This window comes from Diorhabda sublineata, chromosome 8, assembly GCF_026230105.1.
Source record: "Diorhabda sublineata isolate icDioSubl1.1 chromosome 8, icDioSubl1.1, whole genome shotgun sequence".
NCBI lineage: Eukaryota > Metazoa > Arthropoda > Insecta > Coleoptera > Chrysomelidae > Diorhabda > Diorhabda sublineata.
Window position 1 is genome coordinate 28757071 of NC_079481.1, and position 26962 is coordinate 28784032.

A 26962-nucleotide genomic window follows, 5' to 3' on the forward strand; every position below is an offset into this window, starting at 1 on the left:
TTTTCTGAAAGTTTTCCAAATATATATATCTGCGAATATAATTTCCAATGTTAAGAACAATGATAAAAATTATAGAAATCTTTATAAATACAATAGTATTTTTAGAATCGTGTATAATGTAGAAATCCATTGTTTACGGTTGTGAAATTTACATTTTTCAGGAATGCCAATGACACTTATCATGACGTAATACGGACGCATTAAATTGACAGGTGCATCTAGAGAACAATTGCACTTCGGTTTTGTTTATAGATTTTGTTTATTATTCTTGTTTGTTGAGAGAAACCTTCACTTTTTCGAATATATTTAGAGTGTATTATGTTCTGCGAACTGGAGTCGAAAAGTTTGTCTCCCAAAAAAAACACCGATAAATTTTTAAATGTTATTGACAACAGATCGTGTTCAAAGCCTAAGACAAAGGTATGTTTTTGCATGTTAACCCTTTTTATGAATAAAATATTTTTATTGGCTATATTCGTTTTATTAAATATATTTTTCATTGATTACTGGAGTAGAAGCACGTAAAATTTTTCATTGATTTTCAATTTGTAAAATGTGTTAGCATGGGCGCACTAGAGTTTAGTAGTAACAGATTTTATTTAGCATCGATATCATTAAGTCTTCTAAATGATTAGCAATACTCAAGAAAATCTATACACTTTAGAATAAATTAGAATTCGTTAATTATTTTCAGATTTAAATAAAGTGTTGTAATTTATTTTTGTCATAATATATTTGTTTATGATAAAATCATTTACACAGCTATTGATTTGTAATTAGCATATAGTTGAGAAGTAAAGATAAATAATTGATGAGTAAATTTCTGGTTTTTAAAAATTATGAAACAACTTTTGGAGTGATTTAGATGTTTTAGAAGATCTGACATACATTATGGATTCAATATGTTAATGTTATTGTTGCATCTTTCTTAATCAGAGTTAGGTTATGTGTGAAATATTTCATTTTTTACAAATATTTATATAAAAAATTCGATGAAGTAAACACGATTTTACATTCCCACATAAAGGTATTGAAATAGAATAATAAAAAGCATAGAATTATACTATTCTGAATTAAAATTTCACGCAATGTGATTTAAATTTCTTTAATTTCGTAATGTTGGTTACGATGATAAAATCGTTTATTCTTCCGTAAATTTTATAATTTTTGTTTAAAACAATCAAAGTGTTTATTCTCATCAAAATGTCAACAGAAATACGTTTTAGCTTTCACTATTCAACTAATTTATTAAATTTTTAAATATTCCAAAATTTGGAAGCATAACGTTATTTGGATAATAAATAATATTGTTTTCTCATTAAATTTGTTCAAATATTCACGACCACATAAGCAACGAAAATTGAATTATTTCCAAAATAGAATAGAGAGTTTTGTATTTCCTTCACACTAGCCTAAGATATTTATATCTGTGTGTTTATAAAATAATAACAACATGAACAATGAAAGCAATGAACTCTGATGTTTTATCAAAATTGGTTCACGTTTGGGAAGCTTTACATGTATATATAAATTGATTTGATAATGTTGTTCGCTTTTTTTGTCAAGTCAATATTACGAGGGAAAATTGAAAAATATTATTAAAGTCCATGCATAGATGAAATGATAATGTCTGAAACTTGGTGACCTTGATTCTTTACAACTCTACTTGTTAGAATAAAAAAATATTGTAAATGCTAATTTTGTTATTTTAAAGCCGACCCGAGAATGAAAGGTAAGTTCTTTCTCTACCAGTTTTTAGGTGAATAACCACAGTACATACAAAAAGTGTCCCCTTATACGTAATAAAATAAAAAAATAAATATCATACAATTAGTTTTTTATCAAAATTTGTACAAACACAAATTAAATTGGTTATTTAACCAAATATCTTAAAATATAAGAGTAAAAATGAGGTTAAGTAATAAAGTAAGATGGCTGCATAATTTGATTAGACAACTTCAGATATCGCTCTAATTGCTGTTCTATGTAATTGATATAAATTAGTTTTGTCTATTTTGCACCTATAACATAGTACTATACGCAAAAGTTGGCAATGACGACCTGTAACTGTAAAGTGTCAACAAATAAAAATTTGAAACTGTTGTTCATCTAGTTTGTCTATCAGTGTTACCACCCACTTACAGTTATCACAATTTTCCTAGTAATATGATCAAACTTTTCAATTTAAAATAAAAACTATAGGTAAAAAAAGAAAAAAATTGTTCTACACTTGTGTTATATAACAATTTAGACGTACTCGTTCCAACAAAATAGTGTTTTAGGAAACTTATATAATAAATAACTATTACGATAAGTTTATAAACATAATATGACATTTGTTTACATTGTTGCCGCGTGTAATTTTTTTTCAGTTGTTAGCATAAAATGAGTTTAAAAATATAACCTAAAATTTCAATTGTTTTCTAATGTTCAATTACTAATATTGAACTATGAGGTTATGTATTTTAAACCGATATATCAAAAAACATAATAGAGATTAAACATACTCCAATTTGAAGAACTAAAATTCTAATTTAATATCAAGAATACATTATTAAACAACGTTACCCAGCTTATGAATATCCCTCGTATCTTCTTTACCTATAGAAGAATATGATTTTCGAAATGTTCAATAGTTGTTTCTTAAATAATATTTTAATACTTTAATGTAAATCAATTATTTTATTAATTAGATTCAGTTATACAACTGGTTTTGTTACGCCTGTTACCCCCAACAATTTGCTAAAACCATAAGAGGGGAAATCTAAACAATAATAATTTCATTTTAACTGTTATCTATCTATCAGCAGTCTCGCTGGATGCTTTCGACTTTTATCAGTTCATTTTCATTACGGGTTAATGCATTGATTCTACTTTCGCTACAATTTTATTTTTGTTTGCACCAGCTTTTTTATCGTTTATTTTTTCAGTTTTTTTATAGTGAAATAGAGTGCGTTGCATGAAAAGAGATTAAATGGGAATACCTACGGAATCCGGTGTCATGTTTCAGAATCCTCAGGTAAGTGTTTTACGATAAATTTCGATTATCGTTATTGATAAATTCCTTAAAACAATTCTTTATTAACGAAGCGTGGCGTCTCTCCAGTCATGTATCGTCTGTGTTTAAAATCTGACGAATGGAAACTTGTCGAGGGAACGCAAAAGGTTTGAATTTGACGTAATTTTATGTTTATTGTCGTTTAATATATTTATTAATTTATAACTATCAGTATAGAAATAATCGATACGATATGGGAAAAGAGAGAATGTAAAGTGAGATTTAGTAGTTGTTCTATTAAGTGAAACGCCGAATAGACAATAGATGGCGTCATTGGATTGTTGTTAAGGTTGCAGCGTTTATAACTTTTAAAACAGGCTTTTCTTCCTAGCATATGTAAATTACCTAAACACTATTTTTACTAATAATTTAAAAGAAAACCTAGTTGAATAAACAAAAAAGATCATTTTAATAAAGTTTTCAATATTTTCATAGATTTTATTTCATAATAGTAGTCATAATACATTATTGGGTAACAGCTGATCTACGTCAAAATAGTGGCCGTGGGATAAATAATTGATTTTCTCGTATGTATCCGTGTTTAGGATTTCTTAAATGTTTTTGGTAGTTAGAGTTGTTTTTTTTTGTTTTATGGTGCTAAGAGGAAACCATAGATATTTTTTTAAATCTATTTTAGAGAAACTAATACAGCTGAAACTGAATATTTTTGTAGTTAATCTGCAAGTAAGCTTTTAAGTAATGTACAAAATTGTGTTGTGTTTTGTGCTTGATTCACAGGAGTTTTGTGGAAATTAATTTCATTATTGATTAACTTTAAGGTTGAAAGCTGATAACAGTGGCAGCTGAAAGGTATAAAGATATAATGATATAAGATATAAACTTATAGCTTTAGGTGGAGTTGACCTCGTTTCATTAGATAAAAAGAGCTTTAGTCAGAATCCTGTTCATTTTCCAACGGTTTTTAAAATGGACATTGTCGCATACTTAGTATTAATAACTAGGTTCAACACCCAGGTACAAATGAAAGCTTTTAAATACTTTCAACTAGATTTCTAACAAATTCTTGTGTTCTGAAGTTGTTTTGTTTATAATATCACTAAAATTACCCTAAACTGAGTTAGTTATAGTTTAGTTTAACTTAGTTTCATCAGAAATAGCAATAACCGAGGTAATAACCTACTTTTTTAATAAGACTATATTCTTTGTATTCATTTCTTTATCAGTACCAACAACGCCACCTTCCCGAGAGGAAATTTCGCATTTAGTTAAGTTGCAACTTTTTAAGAAGACCTTTATTAATGAAATTGGAAATAACGAGGTCTCAAAACCAACAAATAACTAAAACAAAGCAAATAAATCTGCACACAAAAGTATTTCTTCAATCCACGACGCCCATTTTTAAATGGGCATCAGCTGATGTTCATAATTCGTTAGATTTCTCAAATCTTTATTCTAAAATGCAGTAAAAATCTATTTAAATCATATATAAACTGCCCAAACACTATTTTACGTAATAATTGAGAGATCGAAAAGAAAAAATTCTCAAGAATTATCCCAAATTTTCATATATTTGATTTCAGAAGCAATCCGCCATAATGAATTATATTCGAGGTTTTATTCTAAAATACAATGCAAATCTATTTAAACACTATTCATGAGCTGTTACTTCTTGTAAACCGAAAATAACTATTATTACTGTTTATTTGAGAGTGCGTATAAACTAAAATTAAGCAGTAAGCTACAGTTTGTAGAATACATAAATTTAAACACGCTCTTCGTGACAGTCTCTTGACCTCGTGACAAGTTCAAGTGGTATTTTATGCGACTGTTTTGCTATTACGTGGTTAATACAAATTACTCCGTACTTAAATGTTAACACTCGTTTAAATATTTTTCCATATTAATATATATCTTAAATTTTTATAGTTTCATTTTAACTTGGTGAAACTAGTTCGATTAAAATTAAGGTTAAGGATCTTAGGGTATACGTAGACTTCAGCGGTGTTGTCAAATGCTCGCTTTCGTAAATTCCTTGCGAATAGTTCTAATTACTGTTATATAAAAAATAATAATTACCTCAATAGATGAGTAAACACCGATAAAAATTTTGAAATAAAATTCGAAATGTTCTACTTTTACTTTAATGTGGATAAATATTTATATCGTTCCTTATTATTTTTATACCAACGTTTACCCGTATCTAATTTAACATCAGTTGAATCACTCATTATACCCTACACTGAATTCAAATTAAAACCCACTTTTTCCGTCGTTTAATGATGTTACTAACTAGACAAAACAACGCTAAGGTCTTTAAGTAGTGGTTACATTCATATATATGCCAAATTCTATCTCGCTATCTTTAACGAATCGAACGCGAACCGCGTGATAAGATAAATTTATAAAAAATAAAACAAAGACACTTTATCATTTATAAATTCAACCAACGTATTGCTATTTATTATAGTAATAACAACAATGATCGTCAAGGTATTTGAAATGCAAATTATTAGTTGTTAAATAATATTAGAAATGATAATATTGTTAGTTTTGTTGGTCGTCATACAGTTTTAATTTAGCAATTCGTGTGTATTGGTTTGTTTCAAATATTTTTCATTCGCGTTACTTTCGATTCGTGGAATATCTAGTGTGCTGTAGAACTCGGATTTTTAAATGTCAAAGGTAACACTTTTTATCAATTTATTTCAAATAATTTATATTTTGTGTTGTTTAAATTTTAGTTTTATTATAATTATATTCAAATTGATTTTTTATTACATCTTTTTTTGTATAATCTATATGTTTATAATAAAAGTTATAGTCCATTCGTACCGTACGAAATAAAAGTGAAAGCAATACGAAAAAGTGCTTTAATTACACATGTGATTATACAGGGTAGAGTAGGGAAGTAATCCTAACCTTAAAGGTAAATTTAGAAATTTATTAAGAAGCTAGTCATGCATAACTTCAAAGCAAATTAAAGGCTTCTCGGTTCATTCTTGAGTTTGCCTCATAAAAAGTCTTAGCACTGAATTAAATCCGGTAAAAACGAGAACCATGAGTGGATTGAATAGAAGTAATAGGACAGCCACAATGATCACCAGATTTGTCGCTAGATTATTTCCTTTGGGGGTGTTTAGAATCGATTAGTTATAAACTTATATACTTAAACGATTAGGGACATTCCTACCGAAGAGTTCGAAAGTATTACGAGGGTTATTAAGTAAGATGTTGGTTAGTTAAATAAGAAATTAGTGTCAAATAAACTTTGATACACTATATCTCAAAAAATAATAGAAGTAAACTAATCTCATTTCCATGGTTTGTAAATGAATATGTTGGCTATTGATAGATAACGAAAATGATAAGTTTGAATCAACTATGTTTGAATATATAAGAGGAAACGTGAGAGGGTTCTCAAATGCAACTTTAGGGAACTGTATCTCAAAAAATAATAGAAATATGAAGATGAAATGTTCACTGTTTATGGATGAATATGTTGGTTTTTGATAGGTAATTAAAATGAGAAATTTTACTAAACTGTTTTGGAGATATCGGCTAAAAGATGAAAGCGTTAGTAGGTTTCTTACATTCAATTTTAGCATACTGTATTTCGAAACATAACAAAATTATACTGATAGAATTTTCACGGTTTATGAGTGATTATATTGCATATTAATAAACAATTAAAATGAAAAAGTTTTAATGAATCTTTTGAAATATATCGTTGATAAGTTGTGAGAGTGAGTGTATTTTAAAACCAACTTTGATGCGCTGTATCTCGAAAAATAATGGAAATCTAAAGATGAAGCTTTCACGGCTTATGAATTAATATATTAGCTATTAATCAACGTTTCAAATGAAAAGTTTGAATGAACTGTTTGAAAGATATCGTTGAAAGTCAGAAAGTATTACAAGAGTTCTCAAATTCAACTTTAGCATAATGTATCTCGTGAAATAATAGAATTATCCAGATGAAATTTTCACTGCTTATGAATTAATATATTAGCTATTAATCAACGTTTCAAATGAAAAGTTTGAATGAACTGTTTGAAAGATATCGTTGAAAGTCTGAAAGTATTACAAGAGTTCTCAAATTCAACTTTAGCATACTGTATCTCGTGAAATAATAGAATTATCCAGATGAAATTTTCACTGCTTATGAATGAATATGTTAGCTAGTAATCAACGTTTCAAATGAAAAGTTTGAATGAACTGTTTGAAAGATATCGTTGAAAGTCTGAAAGTATTACAAGAGTTCTCAAATTCAACTTTTGCATACTGTATCTCGTGAAATAATAGAATTATCCAGATGAAATTTTCACGGTTTATGAATGAATATGTTAGCTAGTAATCAACGTTTCAAATGAAAAGTTTGAATGAACTGTTTGAAAGATATCGTTGAAAGTCTGAAAGTATTACAAGAGTTCTCAAATTCAACTTCAGCATACTGTATCTCATGAAATAATAGAATTATCCAGATGAAATTTTCACTGCTTATGAATGAATATGTTAGCTATTAATCAACGTTTCAAATGAAAAGTTTGAATGAACGGTTTGAAAGATATCGTTGAAAATCTGAAAGTATTACTAGAGTTCTCAAATTCAACTTCAGCATACTGTATCTCGTGAAATAATAGAATTATCCAGATGAAATTTTCACGGTTTATGAATGAAGATGTTAGCTATTAATAAACGTTTCAAATGAAAAGTTTGAATGAACTGTTTGAAAGATATCGTTGAAAGTCTGAAAGTATTACAAGAGTTCTCAAATTCAACTTCAGCATACTGTATCTCATGAAATAATAGAATTATCCAGATGAAATTTTCACTGCTTATGAATGAATATGTTAGCTATTAATCAACGTTTCAAATGAAAAGTTTGAATGAACGGTTTGAAAGATATCGTTGAAAATCTGAAAGTATTACAAGAGTTCTCAAATTCAACTTCAGCATACTGTATCTCGTGAAATAATAGAATTATCCAGATGAAATTTTCACTGCTTATGAATGAATATGTTAGCTATTAATCAACGTTTCAAATGAAAAGTTTGAATGAACAGTTTGAAAGATATCGTTGAAAATCTGAAAGTATTACTAGAGTTCTCAAATTCAACTTCAGCATACTGTATCTCGTGAAATAATAGAATTATCCAGATGAAATTTTCACGGTTTATGAATGAAGATGTTAGCTATTAATCAACGTTTCAAATGAAAAGTTTGAATGAACTGTTTGAAAGATATCGTTGAAAATCTGAAAGTATTACTAGAGTTCCTCAAATTCAACTTCAGCATACTGTATCTCGTGAAATAATAGAATTATCCAGATGAAATTTTCACGGTTTATGAATGAAGATGTTAGCTATTAATCAACGTTTCAAATGAAAAGTTTGAATGAACTGTTTGAAAGATATCGTTGAAAGTCTGAAAGTATTACTAGAGTTCTCAAATTCAACTTCAGCATACTGTATCTCGTGAAATAATAGAATTATCCAGATGAAATTTTCACGGTTTATGAATGAATATGTTAGCTAGTAATCAACGTTTCAAATGAAAAGTTTGAATGAACTGTTTGAAAGATATCGTTGAAAGTCTGAAAGTATTACTAGAGTTCTCAAATTCAACTTCAGCATACTGTATCTCGTGAAATAATAGAATTATCCAGATGAAATTTTCACGGTTTATGAATGAATATGTTAGCTAGTAATCAACGTTTCAAATGAAAAGTTTGAATGAACTGTTTGAAAGATATCGTTGAAAGTCTGAAAGTATTACTAGAGTTCTCAAATTCAACTTCAGCATACTGTATCTCGTGAAATAATAGAATTATCCAGATGAAATTTTCACGGTTTATGAATGAAGATGTTAGCTATTAATCAACGTTTCAAATGAAAAGTTTGAATGAACTGTTTGAAAGATATCGTTGAAAATCTGAAAGTATTACTAGAGTTCCTCAAATTCAACTTCAGCATACTGTATCTCGTGAAATAATAGAATTATCCAGATGAAATTTTCACGGTTTATGAATGAATATGTTAGCTAGTAATCAACGTTTCAAATGAAAAGTTTGAATGAACTGTTTGAAAGATATCGTTGAAAGTCTGAAAGTATTACAAGAGTTCTCAAATTCAACTTCAGCATACTGTATCTCATGAAATAATAGAATTATCCAGATGAAATTTTCACTGCTTATGAATGAATATGTTAGCTATTAATCAACGTTTCAAATGAAAAGTTTGAATGAACGGTTTGAAAGATATCGTTGAAAATCTGAAAGTATTACTAGAGTTCTCAAATTCAACTTCAGCATACTGTATCTCGTGAAATAATAGAATTATCCAGATGAAATTTTCACGGTTTATGAATGAATATGTTAGCTAGTAATCAACGTTTCAAATGAAAAGTTTGAATGAACTGTTTGAAAGATATCGTTGAAAGTCTGAAAGTATTACAAGAGTTCTCAAATTCAACTTCAGCATACTGTATCTCATGAAATAATAGAATTATCCAGATGAAATTTTCACTGCTTATGAATGAATATGTTAGCTATTAATCAACGTTTCAAATGAAAAGTTTGAATGAACGGTTTGAAAGATATCGTTGAAAATCTGAAAGTATTACAAGAGTTCTCAAATTCAACTTCAGCATACTGTATCTCGTGAAATAATAGAATTATCCAGATGAAATTTTCACTGCTTATGAATGAATATGTTAGCTATTAATCAACGTTTCAAATGAAAAGTTTGAATGAACAGTTTGAAAGATATCGTTGAAAATCTGAAAGTATTACAAGAGTTCTCAAATTCAACTTCAGCATACTGTATCTCATGAAATAATAGAATTATCCAGATGAAATTTTCACTGCTTATGAATGAATATGTTAGCTATTAATCAACGTTTCAAATGAAAAGTTTGAATGAACTGTTTGAAAGATATCGTTGAAAATCTGAAAGTATTACTAGAGTTCCTCAAATTCAACTTCAGCATACTGTATCTCGTGAAATAATAGAATTATCCAGATGAAATTTTCACGGTTTATGAATGAATATGTTAGCTAGTAATCAACGTTTCAAATGAAAAGTTTGAATGAACTGTTTGAAAGATATCGTTGAAAGTCTGAAAGTATTACAAGAGTTCTCAAATTCAACTTCAGCATACTGTATCTCATGAAATAATAGAATTATCCAGATGAAATTTTCACTGCTTATGAATGAATATGTTAGCTATTAATCAACGTTTCAAATGAAAAGTTTGAATGAACGGTTTGAAAGATATCGTTGAAAATCTGAAAGTATTACTAGAGTTCTCAAATTCAACTTCAGCATACTGTATCTCGTGAAATAATAGAATTATCCAGATGAAATTTTCACGGTTTATGAATGAAGATGTTAGCTATTAATAAACGTTTCAAATGAAAAGTTTGAATGAACTGTTTGAAAGATATCGTTGAAAAACTGAAAGTAATACTAGAGTTCTCAAATTCTACTTCAGCATACTGTATCTCGTGAAATAATAGAATTATACAGATGGAATTTTCACTGCTTATGAATGAATATGTTAGCTATTAATCAACGTTTCAAATGAAAAGTTTGAATGAACGGTTTGAAAGATATCGTTGAAAATCTGAAAGTATTACTAGAGTTCTCAAATTCAACTTTAGCATACTGTATCTCGTGAAATAATAGAATTATATAGATGAAATTTTCACGGCTTATGAATGAATATATTAGCTACTAATCAACGTTTCAAATGAAAATATTGAATGAACTGTTTGAAAGATATCGTTGAAAATCTGAAAGTATTACTAGAGTTCCTCAAATTCAACTTCAGCATACTGTATCTCGTGAAATAATAGAATTATCCAGATGAAATTTTCACGGTTTATGAATGAATATGTTAGCTAGTAATCAACGTTTCAAATGAAAAGTTTGAATGAACGGTTTGAAAGATATCGTTGAAAATCTGAAAGTATTACAAGAGTTCTCAAATTCAACTTCAGCATACTGTATCTCGTGAAATAATAGAATTATCCAGATGGAATTTTCACTGCTTATGAATGAATATGTTAGCTATTAATCAACGTTTCAAATGAAAAGTTTGAATGAACGGTTTGAAAGATATCGTTGAAAATCTGAAAGTATTACTAGAGTTCTCAAATTCAACTTCAGCATACTCTATCTCGTGAAATAATAGAATTATATAGATGAAATTTTCACGGCTTATGAATGAATATATTAGCTACTAATCAACGTTTCAAATGAAAATATTGAATGAACTGTTTGAAAGATATCGTTGAAAATCTGAAAGTATTACTAGAGTTCCTCAAATTCAACTTCAGCATACTGTATCTCGTGAAATAATAGAATTATCCAGATGAAATTTTCACGGTTTATGAATGAAGATGTTAGCTATTAAACAACGTTTCAAATGAAAAGTTTGAATGAACTGTTTGAAAGATATCGTTGAAAGTCTGAAAGTATTACTAGAGTTCTCAAATTCAACTTCAGCATACTGTATCTCGTGAAATAATAGAATTATCCAGATGAAATTTTCACGGTTTATGAATGAAGATGTTAGCTAGTAATCAACGTTTCAAATGAAAAGTTTGAATGAACTGTTTGAAAGATATCGTTGAAAGTCTGAAAGTATTACAAGAGTTCTCAAATTCAACTTCAGCATACTGTATCTCATGAAATAATAGAATTATCCAGATGAAATTTTCACGGTTTATGAATGAAGATGTTAGCTATTAAACAACGTTTCAAATGAAAAGTTTGAATGGACTGTTTGAAAGATATCGTTGAAAATCTGAAAGTATTACTAGAGTTCTCAAATTCAACTTCAGCATACTGTATCTCATGAAATAATAGAATTATCCAAATGAAATTTTCACTGCTTATGAATGAATATGTTAGCTATTAATCAACGTTTCAAATGAAAAGTTTGAATGAACGGTTTGAAAGATATCGTTGAAAGTCTGAAAGTATTACAAGAGTTCTCAAATTCAACTTCAGCATACTGTATCTCGTGAAATAATAGAATTATCCAGATGAAATTTTCACTGCTTATGAATGAATATGTTAGCTATTAATCAACGTTTCAAATGAAAAGTTTGAATGAACTGTTTGAAAGATATCGTTGAAAGTCTGAAAGTATTACTAGAGTTCTCAAATTCAACTTCAGCATACTGTATCTCGTGAAATAATAGAATTATCCAGATGAAATTTTCACGGTTTATGAATGAAGATGTTAGCTAGTAATCAACGTTTCAAATGAAAAGTTTGAATGAACTGTTTGAAAGATATCGTTGAAAGTCTGAAAGTATTACAAGAGTTCTCAAATTCAACTTCAGCATACTGTATCTCATGAAATAATAGAATTATCCAGATGAAATTTTCACGGTTTATGAATGAAGATGTTAGCTAGTAATCAACGTTTCAAATGAAAAGTTTCAATGAACTGTTTGAAAGATATCGTTGAAAAACTGAAAGTAATACTAGAGTTCTCAAATTCAACTTCAGCATACTGTATCTCGTGAAATAATAGAATTATCCAGATGAAATTTTCACGGTTTATGAATGAATATGTTAGCTATTAATCAACGTTTCAAATGAAAAGTTTGAATGAACGGTTTGAAAGATATCGTTGAAAGTCTGAAAGTATTACAAGAGTTCTCAAATTCAACTTTAGCATACTGTATCTCGTGAAATAATAGAATTATCCAGATGAAATTTTCACGGTTTATGAATGAATATGTTGACTATCGATAGATAAATCAAATGAAAAATTTGAATGTACGGTTTGAAAAATATGGACTAACAGGTGAGAGCATTACAATAGTTTTCAAGATCAACTTTTACGGATTGTATATGATTAGAGTTCACGGTTCATACACACTAGCTCGAAAGTTGAACCGCAGTGACAGCACGTAACCTCACGAAACGCGATGGTTGTGGTGTTAGCGCCATAAAACTTTCTGTTTACGTCCTTTTATTTTCTTTTTACCGCTCCATATAAATTAACTATATTTTTCAAGAAAAAAAACTGTCTTGCACATAACTTTTTTTTATAACGATGATGTCACTGTTTATGGTCGTATATTATGAGTAGTTGTTTATGGGAAACTTGACATTTTAATTACTCTATTCAAAGTCTATAGTGGGTAGAAAAATGACGTGGTTTATTTTTTGCAGTTTTTTCAGTTTACACAAGTGTTTTTGTCTACTTTGTTAGAATATGAATTCGTAAATTATTAAATATTATTTGATAACCTATAAAAGTTTTGAATTTACGTGAATTTGACTCACTATCTCTCTACAAGGTGTACTATTATTATTTTACAACAAAAGAACGAAGGTAACATACAATTTGAATGAATTTCTTTCAAAGTACTGCCCTTTGCTAATAATATACTCGCTACAACCTTAAATTAAAGGATTCTTTCGGAATGGCTGTCATCTGTTTTGTTATGTACTTGTAAATGTCGACAATGATGTGGAAAATTTTTTCTTTTAGCAAATTTTTTCATATTTTCTTGAAGCTACAAGAGTTTTGTTGCTAAATTTGTGGCTAAAGGTAAACAAAACATTTTTCAGCTCTCGTTTTGTCATTATCTATGCGAATTGAATTCTTTAGTTTTGTTCTATGTTTTTTGTTTGTCTATGTTACAAGTCGAGACATAATGTTAGGTAACGAAGAAGATGGAGGATGCGTTTTTGTTTTCATGTGATGTGGTAGATAATTTTAAGTTATGTCTAATGTGAATATTTAAGAATTTAATCATTAACAAAGTTATTGAAACGAAATAACTAGCGTCATACCGAAAAACATTCTTCAAATATCTCATACTATACTGGGTGTATCAACTAAATGTTTTCAAACAACACGTCATCACATGTGATATGTCAAATTTTAATAGATATCGTTATATATTGTATGTTTTTTTTTTAATTTTGTTTCAGCTCTGGTTTAAAGGAGTGAGGAGTTCGAAGTTCCGACACGTGTACGGAGAACCCGCTAAAAGAGAAAAATGCTACGACAACATACAAATCACGAAAAACGCACACGATTCGCAGTTTTGCGCCGTCAATCCAAAATTCGTAGCTATAGTAACGGAAGTCGCCGGTGGGGGAGCTTTCATCGTTATACCTATAAATTGCGTAAGTTAACATACTTGACAAGAATGAAATTTGATATTTGACAACTGACCACTCGATTGAGATCAGAGCTACTTCGAAAAAAAAAAAAAATAAAATGAGTGGAGTGTCCCCCATCTTGAATATTAACGTCAACGGTAGTGGCGTCGTCCGTTATAATCCCCATTATGTCTGCGTTTGTGCTGTGTTGTCTATGATCCACCCGTCACGTGTCATCTGTCGTGTGTGCTGTGATGTCCCACCCATCATCTGTCAACTGTCGTGTATTCTATGTTGTCTATGATCATGTCCGGCATCGGTCATGTAAGGTGTGTTGTCATATTACGTCGAAGGACGTAATATATAATTTTTTTTAATAAATAAAAATATCGTCCGAGTTATGGATTAATTCCTTCTAGCCATGGTTGATACTTTTTCATCCATCATCAACTCACGACTTAGTCCACGTAGATACACAATCGTTACTTAACGAAATAATGTATATAAGCAGTGAAATGATATACGGGGCGTAATAAATGTGATTATCGCCCTTCCGGGTTCCCATTGATCGATTTTTTTTCCACAACAATGGCTGATTTCGTGCATTTGCTTACATCATCCGCGTTAAAAACCTTTTTAGTTTAGTTTAATCGGTAAATTGTTCTCTTATTTCAGACAGGAAGATTAGATTTTAATGCTAGTAGGGTTACCGGACATTCGGGACCAATTTTAGATATAAAATGGAATCCATTCAATGATAACGTCATTGCTTCATGCTCAGATGATTGTACGGTAAGACGTGATACATTTGATGATATGAATATATAAAAATATTGACGATTTTTAATTTTTTTAGATAAAATTATGGCATATACCCGATGAAGGACTCTCAGTGCACCTCACTGATTGGCTAGTGGAGCTTCAAGGTCACAAGAGACGTGTTGGTTACATAGAATGGCATCCAACCGCTGAAAATGTTTTGTTTAGTGCAGGATTTGATCATTTGGTAAGTTTTTTAAATATTATATTATTTTATATGTGAAATATTTGAGTTCAAAAGTTAAAATTAGGTTTAGAATAACTTTGTATATTTTTTATAATCATGACTGATCGTCGAAGCATCTAAGATTTTTTTCACAACGTGGCAACAGCGGTATAAAATAACTAAACCCCAACTTGTTCCTGAGTAGCATAATGTGGCGCGTATTAATGTGTGAGTGAGGGTCAGTTTTCAAGCAAAATAAGTTTATTAAGGAATAGATAATTTAAGAGAAAAAAAAGTGTTTCAAGGTCAGTGAATGATACTAAAATTATTTAAACATCGATAACATAAAATTTAAAATGGTTTAACCTCAAATTATTTCATTCTATTTACATATATAATAATAAGCATCCGATAGAGTTTATTGTGAAAGCTAATCTGAGTTTGTTTTTAATTTGAATAAATGTTATCGATTCAAAATCTAAAGAAGTTTGAGTTCGAAGTTTGCTTCTTTAACGTGAGCTCTTATAGGAGTTATAGTTAAATTCTTGGATTACAAATTAAATCAGAATTGCCGCGATATATGAGTATATAGATTTGATTGGTAAGAATTTAATCTTTCTAATGGTGTCAGTCCATATAGGGGTTATCATACATAAATGAGAGTTATTAGCTAATATTGTCATAATTTAATGCATAACTGACAAATGAGCGGAAATTAGGAAAACGGACATAACGAAGTTATGGAAATCGAACCTCACAAGGATTACAAATATTGGAGCAGTGACAATACACGGATTTTAATTGACTGCTATGCAAAATATAAAAAAAAAGTTGGGACTGTTGAAATAAGAAATATGAAGAAATTATTGCAGCAGAGATGAAACAAATTACAAATGAAAATATAATCGCAACTAATTGTGAAAATCGCTGGAAAGTACTGGAAAGAAACTACAAAGCCTATATTGATAATAACAAAAAAACCGGACGAGGAAGGAAAGTTTCTGAATTTGCACAAGAAATGAACAAAATTTTTGAAAAAAAGAAGAATGTGTACCCCGAAGTACTATTGGAGAGTGATACAATAGAAAATAATATTAATGAGAGTAATCAGACTGAAGAGATATTTAGTAAAAATGAACAAAATCAAAATACTGAAATAAATGAAACGCCAAAAACAATAAATAGAAAGTCTACATTAAAAAGGAAAAACTTTGTATTAGAAAGAATTAGTGAAGAGAAAAAAGAATATTATGAAAAGAAGTTAAAGATAGAATCTGAAAGACTAAAAGTAGAAAAAGATAAACTTCAACAAATGACGAGAAGAAATGATTTGATAGAGAAAAGATATGATTTTCTAAAAAAGAGTGGCATTATCATGCCTTCAGAATTTTCACAGTAGGTTTCAGTAGTAGAGTTTTAAAAATGATTTAGTTAAATAATTATTTTTGTATGTTATTTTTTTTTGTATGGTATGTACTTATTGTTTGTGTTTTGTTAGTCTAAGAAGAAACCAGTTTTTATTTTTGAATTAATGATTGTTATTCAGAGTTTACTAATAAAGATTTATTTTAAAATTTCATTTTATTCATTCATCCTAGCATATTCATTACATTATTTCGAATATGTACAGCGTTTACATCAGGATCTTCATCTTCAGAATCTATGTCATCACCTTCGGGTACATTCTCTGCAAATTCTTGTTGAATATGGTTGTTTTCATGCATAATAAATTCATCATTCAAAGATATATTATGTAAAACACAACTAACACGTATCATATGTGTGATAAGTCTTATGTTTCTCAATTTTAAGTGGTATAATTGTCTGAATTTTTGTTTGAGTCTACCAAAACAATGCTCGATAATGTATCTATTGCGTGACAAAATAGTATTATAATTCATCTGACGTCTAGTAAGTTGTCCCCTATTTTTAAAAGGTGTTAATAGGTGTCTCGGAAGAGGTTAGCCACTATCTCCAATAATATACATATCTCCACATTTTTGCTGCAGTGTTCTTGAAAGCGAGGACCTCTTGAAGACCCGGCTATCGTGAACAGATCCCGGAAATCCAACAAATATATCTCTTATTTCCATTTTATGATCACAGACAACCTGCATCTGAAAGAAAATTAAAATAAAGTTCAATACCTAGTATTCTATAGGATTTTTTCAGATGAAACTAACTGTTTCTAATTGACTCCACTAAATATTTAAATAATTATGAAAATTGTGAGATACTTTGATGATGATAATATATTAGTTATCGAAACAATTGTCAAATATCTCACAATTTTCATAATTTTTTAAATATATAGTGGAGTAAATTAGAAACAGTTAGTTCCATTTGAAAAAATAAGATGAATAGATTCCATGAAGTAAGGGTTCATACAGTAAATTCAATACTAAGGATAATAATTACATGAATAGAGTAAAATCCTTTCCGGTTTATGTATGATTCTGGATCTACACTTGGTTTGTCTATTTTAATGTGACTTCCATCAATCACACCAACTACATTTGGAAATCCATTTTGCCGAAAATGTCTCTCGATATTAACTTTTTCCTCATTATTTGGCCATTTTATTATATTTTTAGACATATAATACTTATAGTATTCACTTGCTTCGAAACTTACTGCTAATAGTTCAACAACATTTCTACGCATTCGAAAATGTTCTATAAAAACTTGATCACTATATTGAGGCACTATTATACATAGGTAATTTTCATTGTTTTGTCTTAACTCAATAATATCATCCAAGAATTCTTTATCATCACTTTCACTAGAAAATTCAGAAACATTAGAAAAATCACTATCTCCTTCCATTACCCAAAAATTTATTTAGAAAACAATAAAGTGAGGTTAGATGTTTAAATTTAATTGATTCAGAATTGAACATTCTGGTAAAATCCAGGAACTCTAAAAACGATTCGGAATCAATTCAGAACTTAATTCACTTCATGTTGGAACACTGCACTATAAGTTCTGAATTTTTAATTCGATTTGTTGGAACGATAAAATAGCTTTGCGCACACACAAACGTATTGTTTCTGTCATTCAAGGAAAGCGCGCGAAATTTGACCACATTTCTTTACATTTCCTATTTGATTTAGCCTCATTTTTACATTAACAAACTAAATATATGTCAATGTTACAGACAACTACAATAGCCGATAACACGTTATCGACTGGCAGTTACTCATATACAAACAAAAGACATATTTTAGTAAAATGTCAACGTTTAATTTTAACAACTTTTATGAATTGTTTTAGTTCATAATTAATTAATTTAAGATCGATAAATTTTAATTTCAATGTGACTAGTTTGGTAGACGCGGAAGCCTCCTTAATGAATCAAGTGTAAAAGAGGTTTGTTTGAAACTCGGACATTTTTTAAAAATGTCTACGTCACAGCTGTCTAGATCTTCACTTCAATTTACCTTGTTTTGTTAGATAATTTATTTCATCTTTTTATTTGTATAATAATTCTTTGCATAGAATACAAAATTTAATTTGGTAAATCCGTTTTACAAGTTGAATGCATCAACTATTGAACTCACTGAATTTTTAACTAAAATAATACAAGAACGTAGGAGAGATCGGGGCAGTTGTTGATAAAAAATGTTATAACTTGTAATTAACGATATGTTTGTCATTTTGAAATTCTCATTTTTTATTGTTTTATGTATCGGTTTCCACGTTATTTATTGTTTGTTATTCCAAATATACAGGGTGCTTCTAAATTCATGCTACAAAATTCAAGAAGTGATAACTCGTGTGAAATTAAGGTGGATCTTTCCTATAATAAAATTCCTTCAGCCTACCCCTTTCTGAAATATCACCCTTAAAAGGTGGTGACTAGAATTGAGTTTTTAATTAAATTTATTTTAACTGGAATAATACAAAAACATAAGGGAGATCGGAGCAATAAAATAATAATTTGTAGCCGGTTTATTAACTATAATTAAAACATACTGCAGGTCATGAAATAATTTAAGAACGTAGGGGAAATCGGGGCAATAATTAATAAAAAAAATTTGTAGTCTGTTCATTAATTATAAATAAAATACACTACCGGACATTGTTTGTCAATTTCAACTGTCAATTTATCATTTGATTTTTCGGTTCCAAAAAAAATTTATCGACCGTACTCACGTAATTAATTCAACAATCCATTGATTATTTAAATTTTGAATAGATAATTGTCTGTTATAAAAAACGACTAAACTAATTTGAAATTATTAAAAATGCGAAATAAACGTCCATTGTTGTTATAAATCTCAGGAAATGTCACTTTTATATAATTTATTCTCAAATCAATATCGAATCTATACAGGAAATTATTAAAAATACAGTATTAATTGAGTATAAAAATATTTTTAATAATTTTTCTTATGTTATATTTATTTATTTAAAGGTCATTGTCTGGGATATAGAAAAAGCGGAAGCAATAAACGTAATAGACTGTCATCGAGACGCCATACATTCCATGTCTTTAAATAGAGACGGCAGTCTATTGGCTACTACATGCAAAGATAAAAAATTGAGAATAATCGAACCCAGAAGTGGGATAGTTAAGGCCGTGAGTGGAATTCAATTATCAATCAATCGAAATTTAAACGAAATGTTCTGTTTTTCTAGGAAATAAATTGTCATGCTGGTGCAAAAGCTAGTAAAGTCGTTTACTTGGGCGCGACAGGTCGTCTTTTAACAACAGGATTTTCTAGGCATTCCGATAGACAGTATTCGGTATGGGACGAATCAGATCTTTCACAACCGCTATTCACCGACAGTATAGACAGTTCGTCCGGTGTGGTTTTTCCGTTTTTCGATCCCGATACCAACATGGTTTACCTGGCTGGTAAAGGGGATGGTAACATCAGATATTACGAAGTGACAGACGAAGCTCCCTATGTGCATTATTTAAGTCAGTTTTTGTCCGGAAATCCACAAGTAAGTTTTCAAACACACCCTGTAGGTATATTATAATACATTTCCCACACACAAATCAAAGTTCAAGTTTATTATTAACTATTGTATCGCCCTCTGTTATCGGGAAGATGAAATAAAATCTGCACAATATTTAAAACTGTGTCAAGCTGCTTTAACGCCATCTCCCGACAGGAGGATGTATTAATTTCTGTTAAATATAGAAAGCTCTGCTTACGATGTTGCCAAACGTATATAGTTTTCTTTAATATGAGAGATTTTTAAGTAAAATTGAATATTCAGCAATTATAATGATTTTAGCACCTTTTTGCAACATTATTATCAACAGTTACAAGATGATCGTTTTGCTATTTTTTTAATTCTTATTAAAAACTTGAGTTCATAATTATTCATTTCCTATATATTGCTTCTTCTTCATTTAATCTCCATCAAATAACCTCTAAAATAATGAGAAATGTGCATAGATTAATATCCAATTAAAACAACTCTAATATAAACTATTATGTCACCATCTGTTTTTAATATAAACTATTTTATCGCCGTCTATTGTGATGACTTCTGTCAAATATAGGGATTTTTAGTAAGTATTCGTAATTGCATTTCAAGCTGCTTTAACGCCATCTATCGGCGGAGAGATATACTATTAACTAAATATAAAAGATTTTTAAGTAAAATTGAATATCTTAATAATTTTCATCTCATCGTCGTCAGTTACAAGATTATTCTTTAGCTGAGTTTCCTTTTATTCTGATTAAAATATTTGGTATTTATTACAAATATACATTCCCCTATATGAGTTACTTCTTCGTTCAAATTCTCATCAAAATAACTTTTGAAACACCTCTAGTATAAATTATTGTATCGCCATCTATTGTCGGAACGGTGAAATAAAATCTTTTAAATATTCAGAATTCCGTCAAATTACTTCGACGCCATCTACTGGTAGGAAAATGAAAATCAACTTCTGTCGAATATAGGGAATTTTACTTTTAGTATTTGCAAATATTCGATGTGAAATAACGCCATCTCATGTGAGTGATGTGCTGTTAAATATAGCGAGTACTGCTTCAGCTATACACATAAAACTTATACAGTTTTTTACTTAACTATCAAAGGTATTTATCTGAATTTGAAAGATTTTGAAGTAAAATTGAATATCGATAATTTTCATCTCATTTTCGTCAGTTACAAGAGGATTCTTTGGTTGAGTTTTCCTTTATTCCTATTAAAAAATTTGGTTTTTGTTACAAATATTCATTTCTCGTATATGAGTTACTCCTTCATTCAAATTCTTAACAAATAACTTCAAACATAATGAGAAATATTCACAAATTATTCTCCAATTAAAATAATTTAGTATAAACTATTGAATCGCCATCTATTGTCGGAAAGATGAAATAAAATCTTTCAAATATTCAGAATTCCGTCAAATTACTTCAACGCCATCTACTGGTAGGAAAATGAAAATCAATTTCTGTCGAATATAGGGATATTTACTTTTAGTATTTTGCAAATATTCGAAGTGGAATAACGCCATCTCATGACGGAGTGATGTGCTGTTAAATATAGCGAGTTCTGCTTCAGCTATACACATAAAACGTATACAGTTTCCTTTGATATGGAAAATTTCGAAATAAAATTTTTTTTGAAATAACTGTTACATGTAAATTTTAATCGCCATCTCATGTTATTCAGTTAAACTAATGTCTTTTGAGGCGTTTTAAGTGTTATTCCTTGACACACCAACTGCTGGCGTAAAAATGAACCAATTTCATCAAAAATGACGAGTTTTGCTGTTTCTAAATCTCAGTGTTGCCAGACTTGAAGCGTTTGGGACTTTGAAATATAATCTTTCCTATTTTCATTAAATTTAGGTAATTATTTGCGTCGTTTTCACTACGACATTATTATAAGTTGAAAAATGAAGATTATGTGTCTATTTTTGTTCAAAAAATTGGTTCATATAGGAATAATTTTTTAGTAAAAATATTTTTTTCGTCCTTTTTTATGTTTTTTTTATTAGAAAATTGGTAATACTGATATATATTTAATTCGTTTTCGTAATTGTGACTATATAGAACATTCTTATGTATAATTCGAACAATCTTGTACTGTTTTAGAGAGGATTGGGTTTTATGCCGAAACGTGGCGTTCGGACATCCCAATGCGAAATATTCCGTTTTTACAAATTACACGCCACCAAAGGAATGTGCGAACCGATCGGTATGATAGTACCACGTAAAAGCGATCAATTCCACGACGATCTATATCCGGATACGGCCGGTACTAAACCGGCCCTTTCCGCACAAGAATGGATCAAAGGAAAAAACGCAATGCCGATACTTATTTCCATGAGAACCGGTAAATATATTTAAAAATTACAATATATGTGTTTATATAATATTGTACAATATTTTTTTCAGTCCTCCAGATGATTTTATTTCTGTACATTTTCTCTATGTTTTATTTCCTTTGGGTCTTGTGAACATTATCTGTCTTGCTTGGTTTCTTCTAATGCCTGTTTGCTGTCTTCGTCAAACTATTTTTTCCTCTTCTTCTCCCCAAAGTTTCCTAGTTGTTGCTTCATTATTTTCTACTTCATTTCAATATCCTCTGTGTTTGTTTTTGTTTCATTATGATTTTTTTTGTCACTTCTTAATCATTTAATATATCTACATAATATTTTATCAGATTCTCAGGATTTTCTTTGCTCTTTGGTATTTTTTCTTTCAGTTATTTTAGCAGCAGTGTTCGAATGGACTATAACTATAAATAATGATGAATTTTGTTAGTTGTGAAGTTACCGGGTACTTGTCACATTGTCTAAAACTACCAAAATTTGTTTTGTTTTTGTAAAAATCTCTAATTTTTGTTTAGGTGAACAAAACGAATTGAACATAACTTCTATCAAACAACGTAATACAGCTCAGATCGTAGAACAACCTAAATTGGATAACAACAAAAGAAAATTCGCTTTCCTTTCCCGAGAAACGATACCTGATTATCGACCGAAGGAGGCTATAATTATGGAAAAGAGTCGGAAAACTTCTAACAACGAAAATTTTCAAAAATTACAACAGAAATTCAACCAAATCGAAATGAACAACCATCAAGACGTTCATTTAATCAAAGAGGTTAATAGTATTGGAGATAACATTTTGACTGAGAACGATGTAAGTAAATTTTAACTGATTTTCAATTTCAGGAAAATAAAAATCGTTAATTATTTTCATATACAATTATTTAATTCTACTAACATTGGTCTTAATTGAATTTAGGCTATGTTTTTTTCTTCTATCTTCTTTCGCTGGTCTCACAAACCTATTTGAAGTTATTACACTTTCCGTTTAGAAAAATTCTCCAACAATTTTGTTGATTGGAAGACCTGGAAAAAGATTCGCGCATTGTTGCATAAAAAATTGGCTTTTGGATGAGGTTCCTGGATGGTTTGGTTGGACATCCACATACTGCAGGTTCCTTACGGGATATAGAAATTACTGCTATGGATTAGCCAACGCGTACCCCGGACTTTAATCCTATCGAGCAATTTATTAGATGAGATTAAGAGAAAAGTTCGGGGCTAAAAATCGTGTACCAGTCACGAAATCTGACCTCAAAACCGCTCTCACTGAAAAATGGGATAGCATCGAACAAGAGTTAAGAAACTTATCGATCCATGAAAAAGCGGTTGGCCAGAGTATAGATGAACCACATCCTGTAGATAGCCAATTTGAGTTCTTGTTTCAACGCCATCTCTTGGCTCATGAACACTACTAAATATACATGAAACAACAGTTTCCTTTCTTCTGCTTTTGTGGCATACTTCAAAATCAAATCTTTCGTCCAGTAATTTTTTGGACATACTTTCAAATTTCCTGTTGTGTCGCCCATAAAACCGACCCGGGTTGGACAGACAGTTCTTAACTGTGCAAACATAAAATAAGTACAACTTTAATATAATTAACCAACACTTTCCTCGTATATACACTTTTACACACCCACTGTATGTGAATAAAACGAAATCACTTCTTTCCAACTGAACACGTACTACGCATTCACTATATGTCAAATGTCAATGCCGTTCTGTGATTGGCTCGAAATTATAACCCCTAGTGTTACCTATCGTCAAATATATAAACGTATTAGTTGTGGTCATGAACCAAAAGATGACGTTACTAAATCCTCGGCGATGAGAGGGGATACTGCATTTTCTGTACTGTTAATTATAACAATTATTGTTCATTGTTGAAGATCCTTTTTCGTTTGATATATTTTTTATCAAAAAAATAACTCAATAAGAATATAGACCTCTAATTATAAAACTAAGATGGCTTTGAGATGCTAAAATCAGCAAAAATAATGGAAATAATGCTCACGGTGTAGTTAATATGATAATAATTCAGATTCGGATGAATTTTTCTCAAACCTGTGCTTTTTGCAAAAGAATAAACAAAAAATTAACTGTATTTTCCGTTCTAGTTACGTCGTGCTTATCAATCACAAAGCGAGGAAATTAGAAAATTGAAGAAACAGCTTTTGAACAGTGAACAGCGAGTCAAAGAACTCGAAGAACAACTAAAGAGGTTACTTAAAAATTAAACCTCGTTTATGTACACTTTTTATTGTATATTTTTTTATACATTTGTTTTATTTTGTAATTATTATGTTACCACAAAGTATCTTTTGAAAGTAATCTTTCTTAGTTTTAAATTATGATTCATGTGATTTTTATCAGTTAATTTTTAAATATATATTTTGTATGTTAATTTTTGTGTAATTTTGACAAAAAAAAATTTATATATTAATAATGTGAGTAATTTCTTCTTGGCATGTATGTTATTTAATCTATTTTTATTTCACATTGTTAACAATTATGACACACATCTTTTTACTCTTAATATCTGACTTTTTGACATTTTCAAAGTAATTTTGAAATTTCTATATGTAGAAGATACAAGAACAAAGCATTTTTTTAACTATAATTCAATATCATTCTATCTCAAGAGAGAACTGGTTTAAAAAAAATGGTTTTCTTTTGTGCTTGTATGCTCAGAAAAGGAAATTTCTTTGTAATATTCACATAGCTTAATAGCTTTCTATGCACAAACTATAATATATAAAATTGGAATAGGTTTTATTTAGAAGGGAAATGTGTTTTCTCCAACAAAATAAATATATTACTTGTACCGTTACTACCCCATGAATTCTTAGCACCACCGTAGTACGTATGTATGGATGGTATCGTATACACTGCTACCCAAAGGATCTATTGTGTACTCGTTTCTCACTGCGATACTGGGGTACCCAATGTTTACAGTTGATCTGTTACTCACACTCCTTTTAATGTGGGTCTTCTATTTCATATGCTTCTAGGTGTGCTCTATAGTTCCGTAGTGTTTCACACTTTGAGAGACCGTGGATTGTCTTTCTTCTCTGTGCAAGAAAATCTGCATCTAGGCGACAGTTTAGTGATAAGACTTCTGGTAGTATTCGTAAATTCTGTTGATATAATCAGCAGATCTTCTCTGGCTATAGTTTCCCAAAAGAGTATTTGCCTGTCTCAGCCCCTATATGTTGTCCCAATAATTGGTTTTGCTTTTATCTACTTTCTTTTCCAGTTCTTTTTCCATTGTTCTGTAGCTGATACCACAGGTTTCAGGTCCCATGAAGGGCTTGTCTGTCCCTCACTTCACTCCTATGAGTCCCGGAATCCATTGTAGACCCCCATAGTAGAATTATTGTCTAAAATAATCTAATTAGGATTATTTAGTCCCCAATTTACTATCAAAAAATTTAAAAATCGTCAGCTTACAGCTTTAATAGAGAAATATTGCGCTTTTTTTCATAAAGGATTTAATATGGTGGGTCAACTGGAATGACAAACCGAAACATTCATTTTGCTCATTTTATTCTAACAAAAAATTCAGAAAAATGAAATAAAAATAAGCTGAATTCCAAGTTATTTGAATAAAACAAAAGTTGGTGCTGCATCGGTAAAAGATCTGATTTTAGTTAAATTAAATGGGGCGTAGAATTAAATAAGCTACAATTGAATTAATTCATTTTTTTTGTGTTTTCATGCAAAAGGAACGATATAAAAATTTTTGCGATTCAATATTATTCGATGATAGTGATGTATGCAGTTTGACTTGATAACGAACCATTAGAACTCTTTGTATGAAAATATCTCACTTTTAGGGTTAGGAAATAGGAAAAAAATCACTGAGAATCAGATCCGGTGAATAGAATGTGAAGGATTATAATTTTGATTTATTATTATCCCAAATTGTGTCTAAATATATTAATCATTTTGTGATTACATCCCCTAATAATAAGCAATCTAAAAATTACAATTATTATTAAAGTATATTGATGAGAAAGTATAAATTTGATACGAAAGGAGAATTAATGCGCAAAGGGATGAGAAAATAGTCTAATATGACAGATTTTCAAGTTTTTTATATTCTAATTGTCATTTATTAGGTCAAACAGACCTACTTACTGATGAAGAGATTGTAATAATAAATAAGCACAAGCAGTATTAAATAGGATTAGAAAATTGTTTGTGTCGAAGAAAAAAAAACTATCAAATCTTCTTGATAAACAAATAAATTATAAAAAATGTGAAGATTTGATATTTTTAATATGGATGTAAAATGTTTCGTGAAAATAGCTATTTTTTCATATTTTTTTATCTACTGTTAGATAGATGTTTATGCATTTTTACTATCGAGTAGATTTTATTTTTAAATAAAGTCGGCATCAGTAAACGTTTTTTAATTTATTTAAATCCTTTATGTATGGTAAATTACCACCAGGGGGATCAAAATGAACAGCTTAACCTTTTCACTGTGAAGCCCTCCTATTGTCGAG

At 29.5% G+C, this 26962-nt stretch overlaps 1 protein-coding gene across 5 annotated transcripts; it reads left to right on the forward strand.

Annotated features, from left to right (window-relative positions):
• The first annotated feature begins 155 nt into the window (after positions 1–155).
• On the forward strand, positions 156–26859 carry LOC130448045 (coronin-2B-like). Of its 5 annotated transcripts, XM_056785205.1 has the most exons (10): positions 287–420; positions 2931–3019; positions 13981–14178; positions 14830–14946; positions 15011–15160; positions 19557–19721; positions 19781–20092; positions 22210–22450; positions 22967–23262; positions 24569–26859. In XM_056785205.1, exons 2-10 carry the CDS (start codon positions 2975–2977, stop codon positions 24686–24688), a joined length of 1644 nt encoding a protein of 547 aa, XP_056641183.1. In that variant the 5' UTR covers positions 287–420; positions 2931–2974; the 3' UTR covers positions 24689–26859. The 5 variants fall into 5 exon arrangements, with proteins under 5 accessions (XP_056641180.1, XP_056641183.1, XP_056641184.1 ...); XM_056785202.1 differs by lacking the exon at positions 2931–3019 and having other exon boundaries at positions 156–420; XM_056785206.1 differs by lacking the exon at positions 287–420 and having other exon boundaries at positions 2784–3019.
• The last annotated feature ends 103 nt before the right edge of the window (positions 26860–26962 follow it).

Coding starts and splice junctions, on each gene's coding strand:
- LOC130448045 (XM_056785202.1), top strand. CDS start 319: ATGTTCTGCGAACTGGAGTCGAAAAGTTTGTCTCCCAAAAAAAACACC. Junction 421..13,980: donor GTTCAAAGCCTAAGACAAAG/GTATGTTTTTGC, acceptor ATTTTGTTTCAG/CTCTGGTTTAAAGGAGTGAG. Junction 22,451..22,966: donor ACTTATTTCCATGAGAACCG/GTAAATATATTT, acceptor ATTTTTGTTTAG/GTGAACAAAACGAATTGAAC.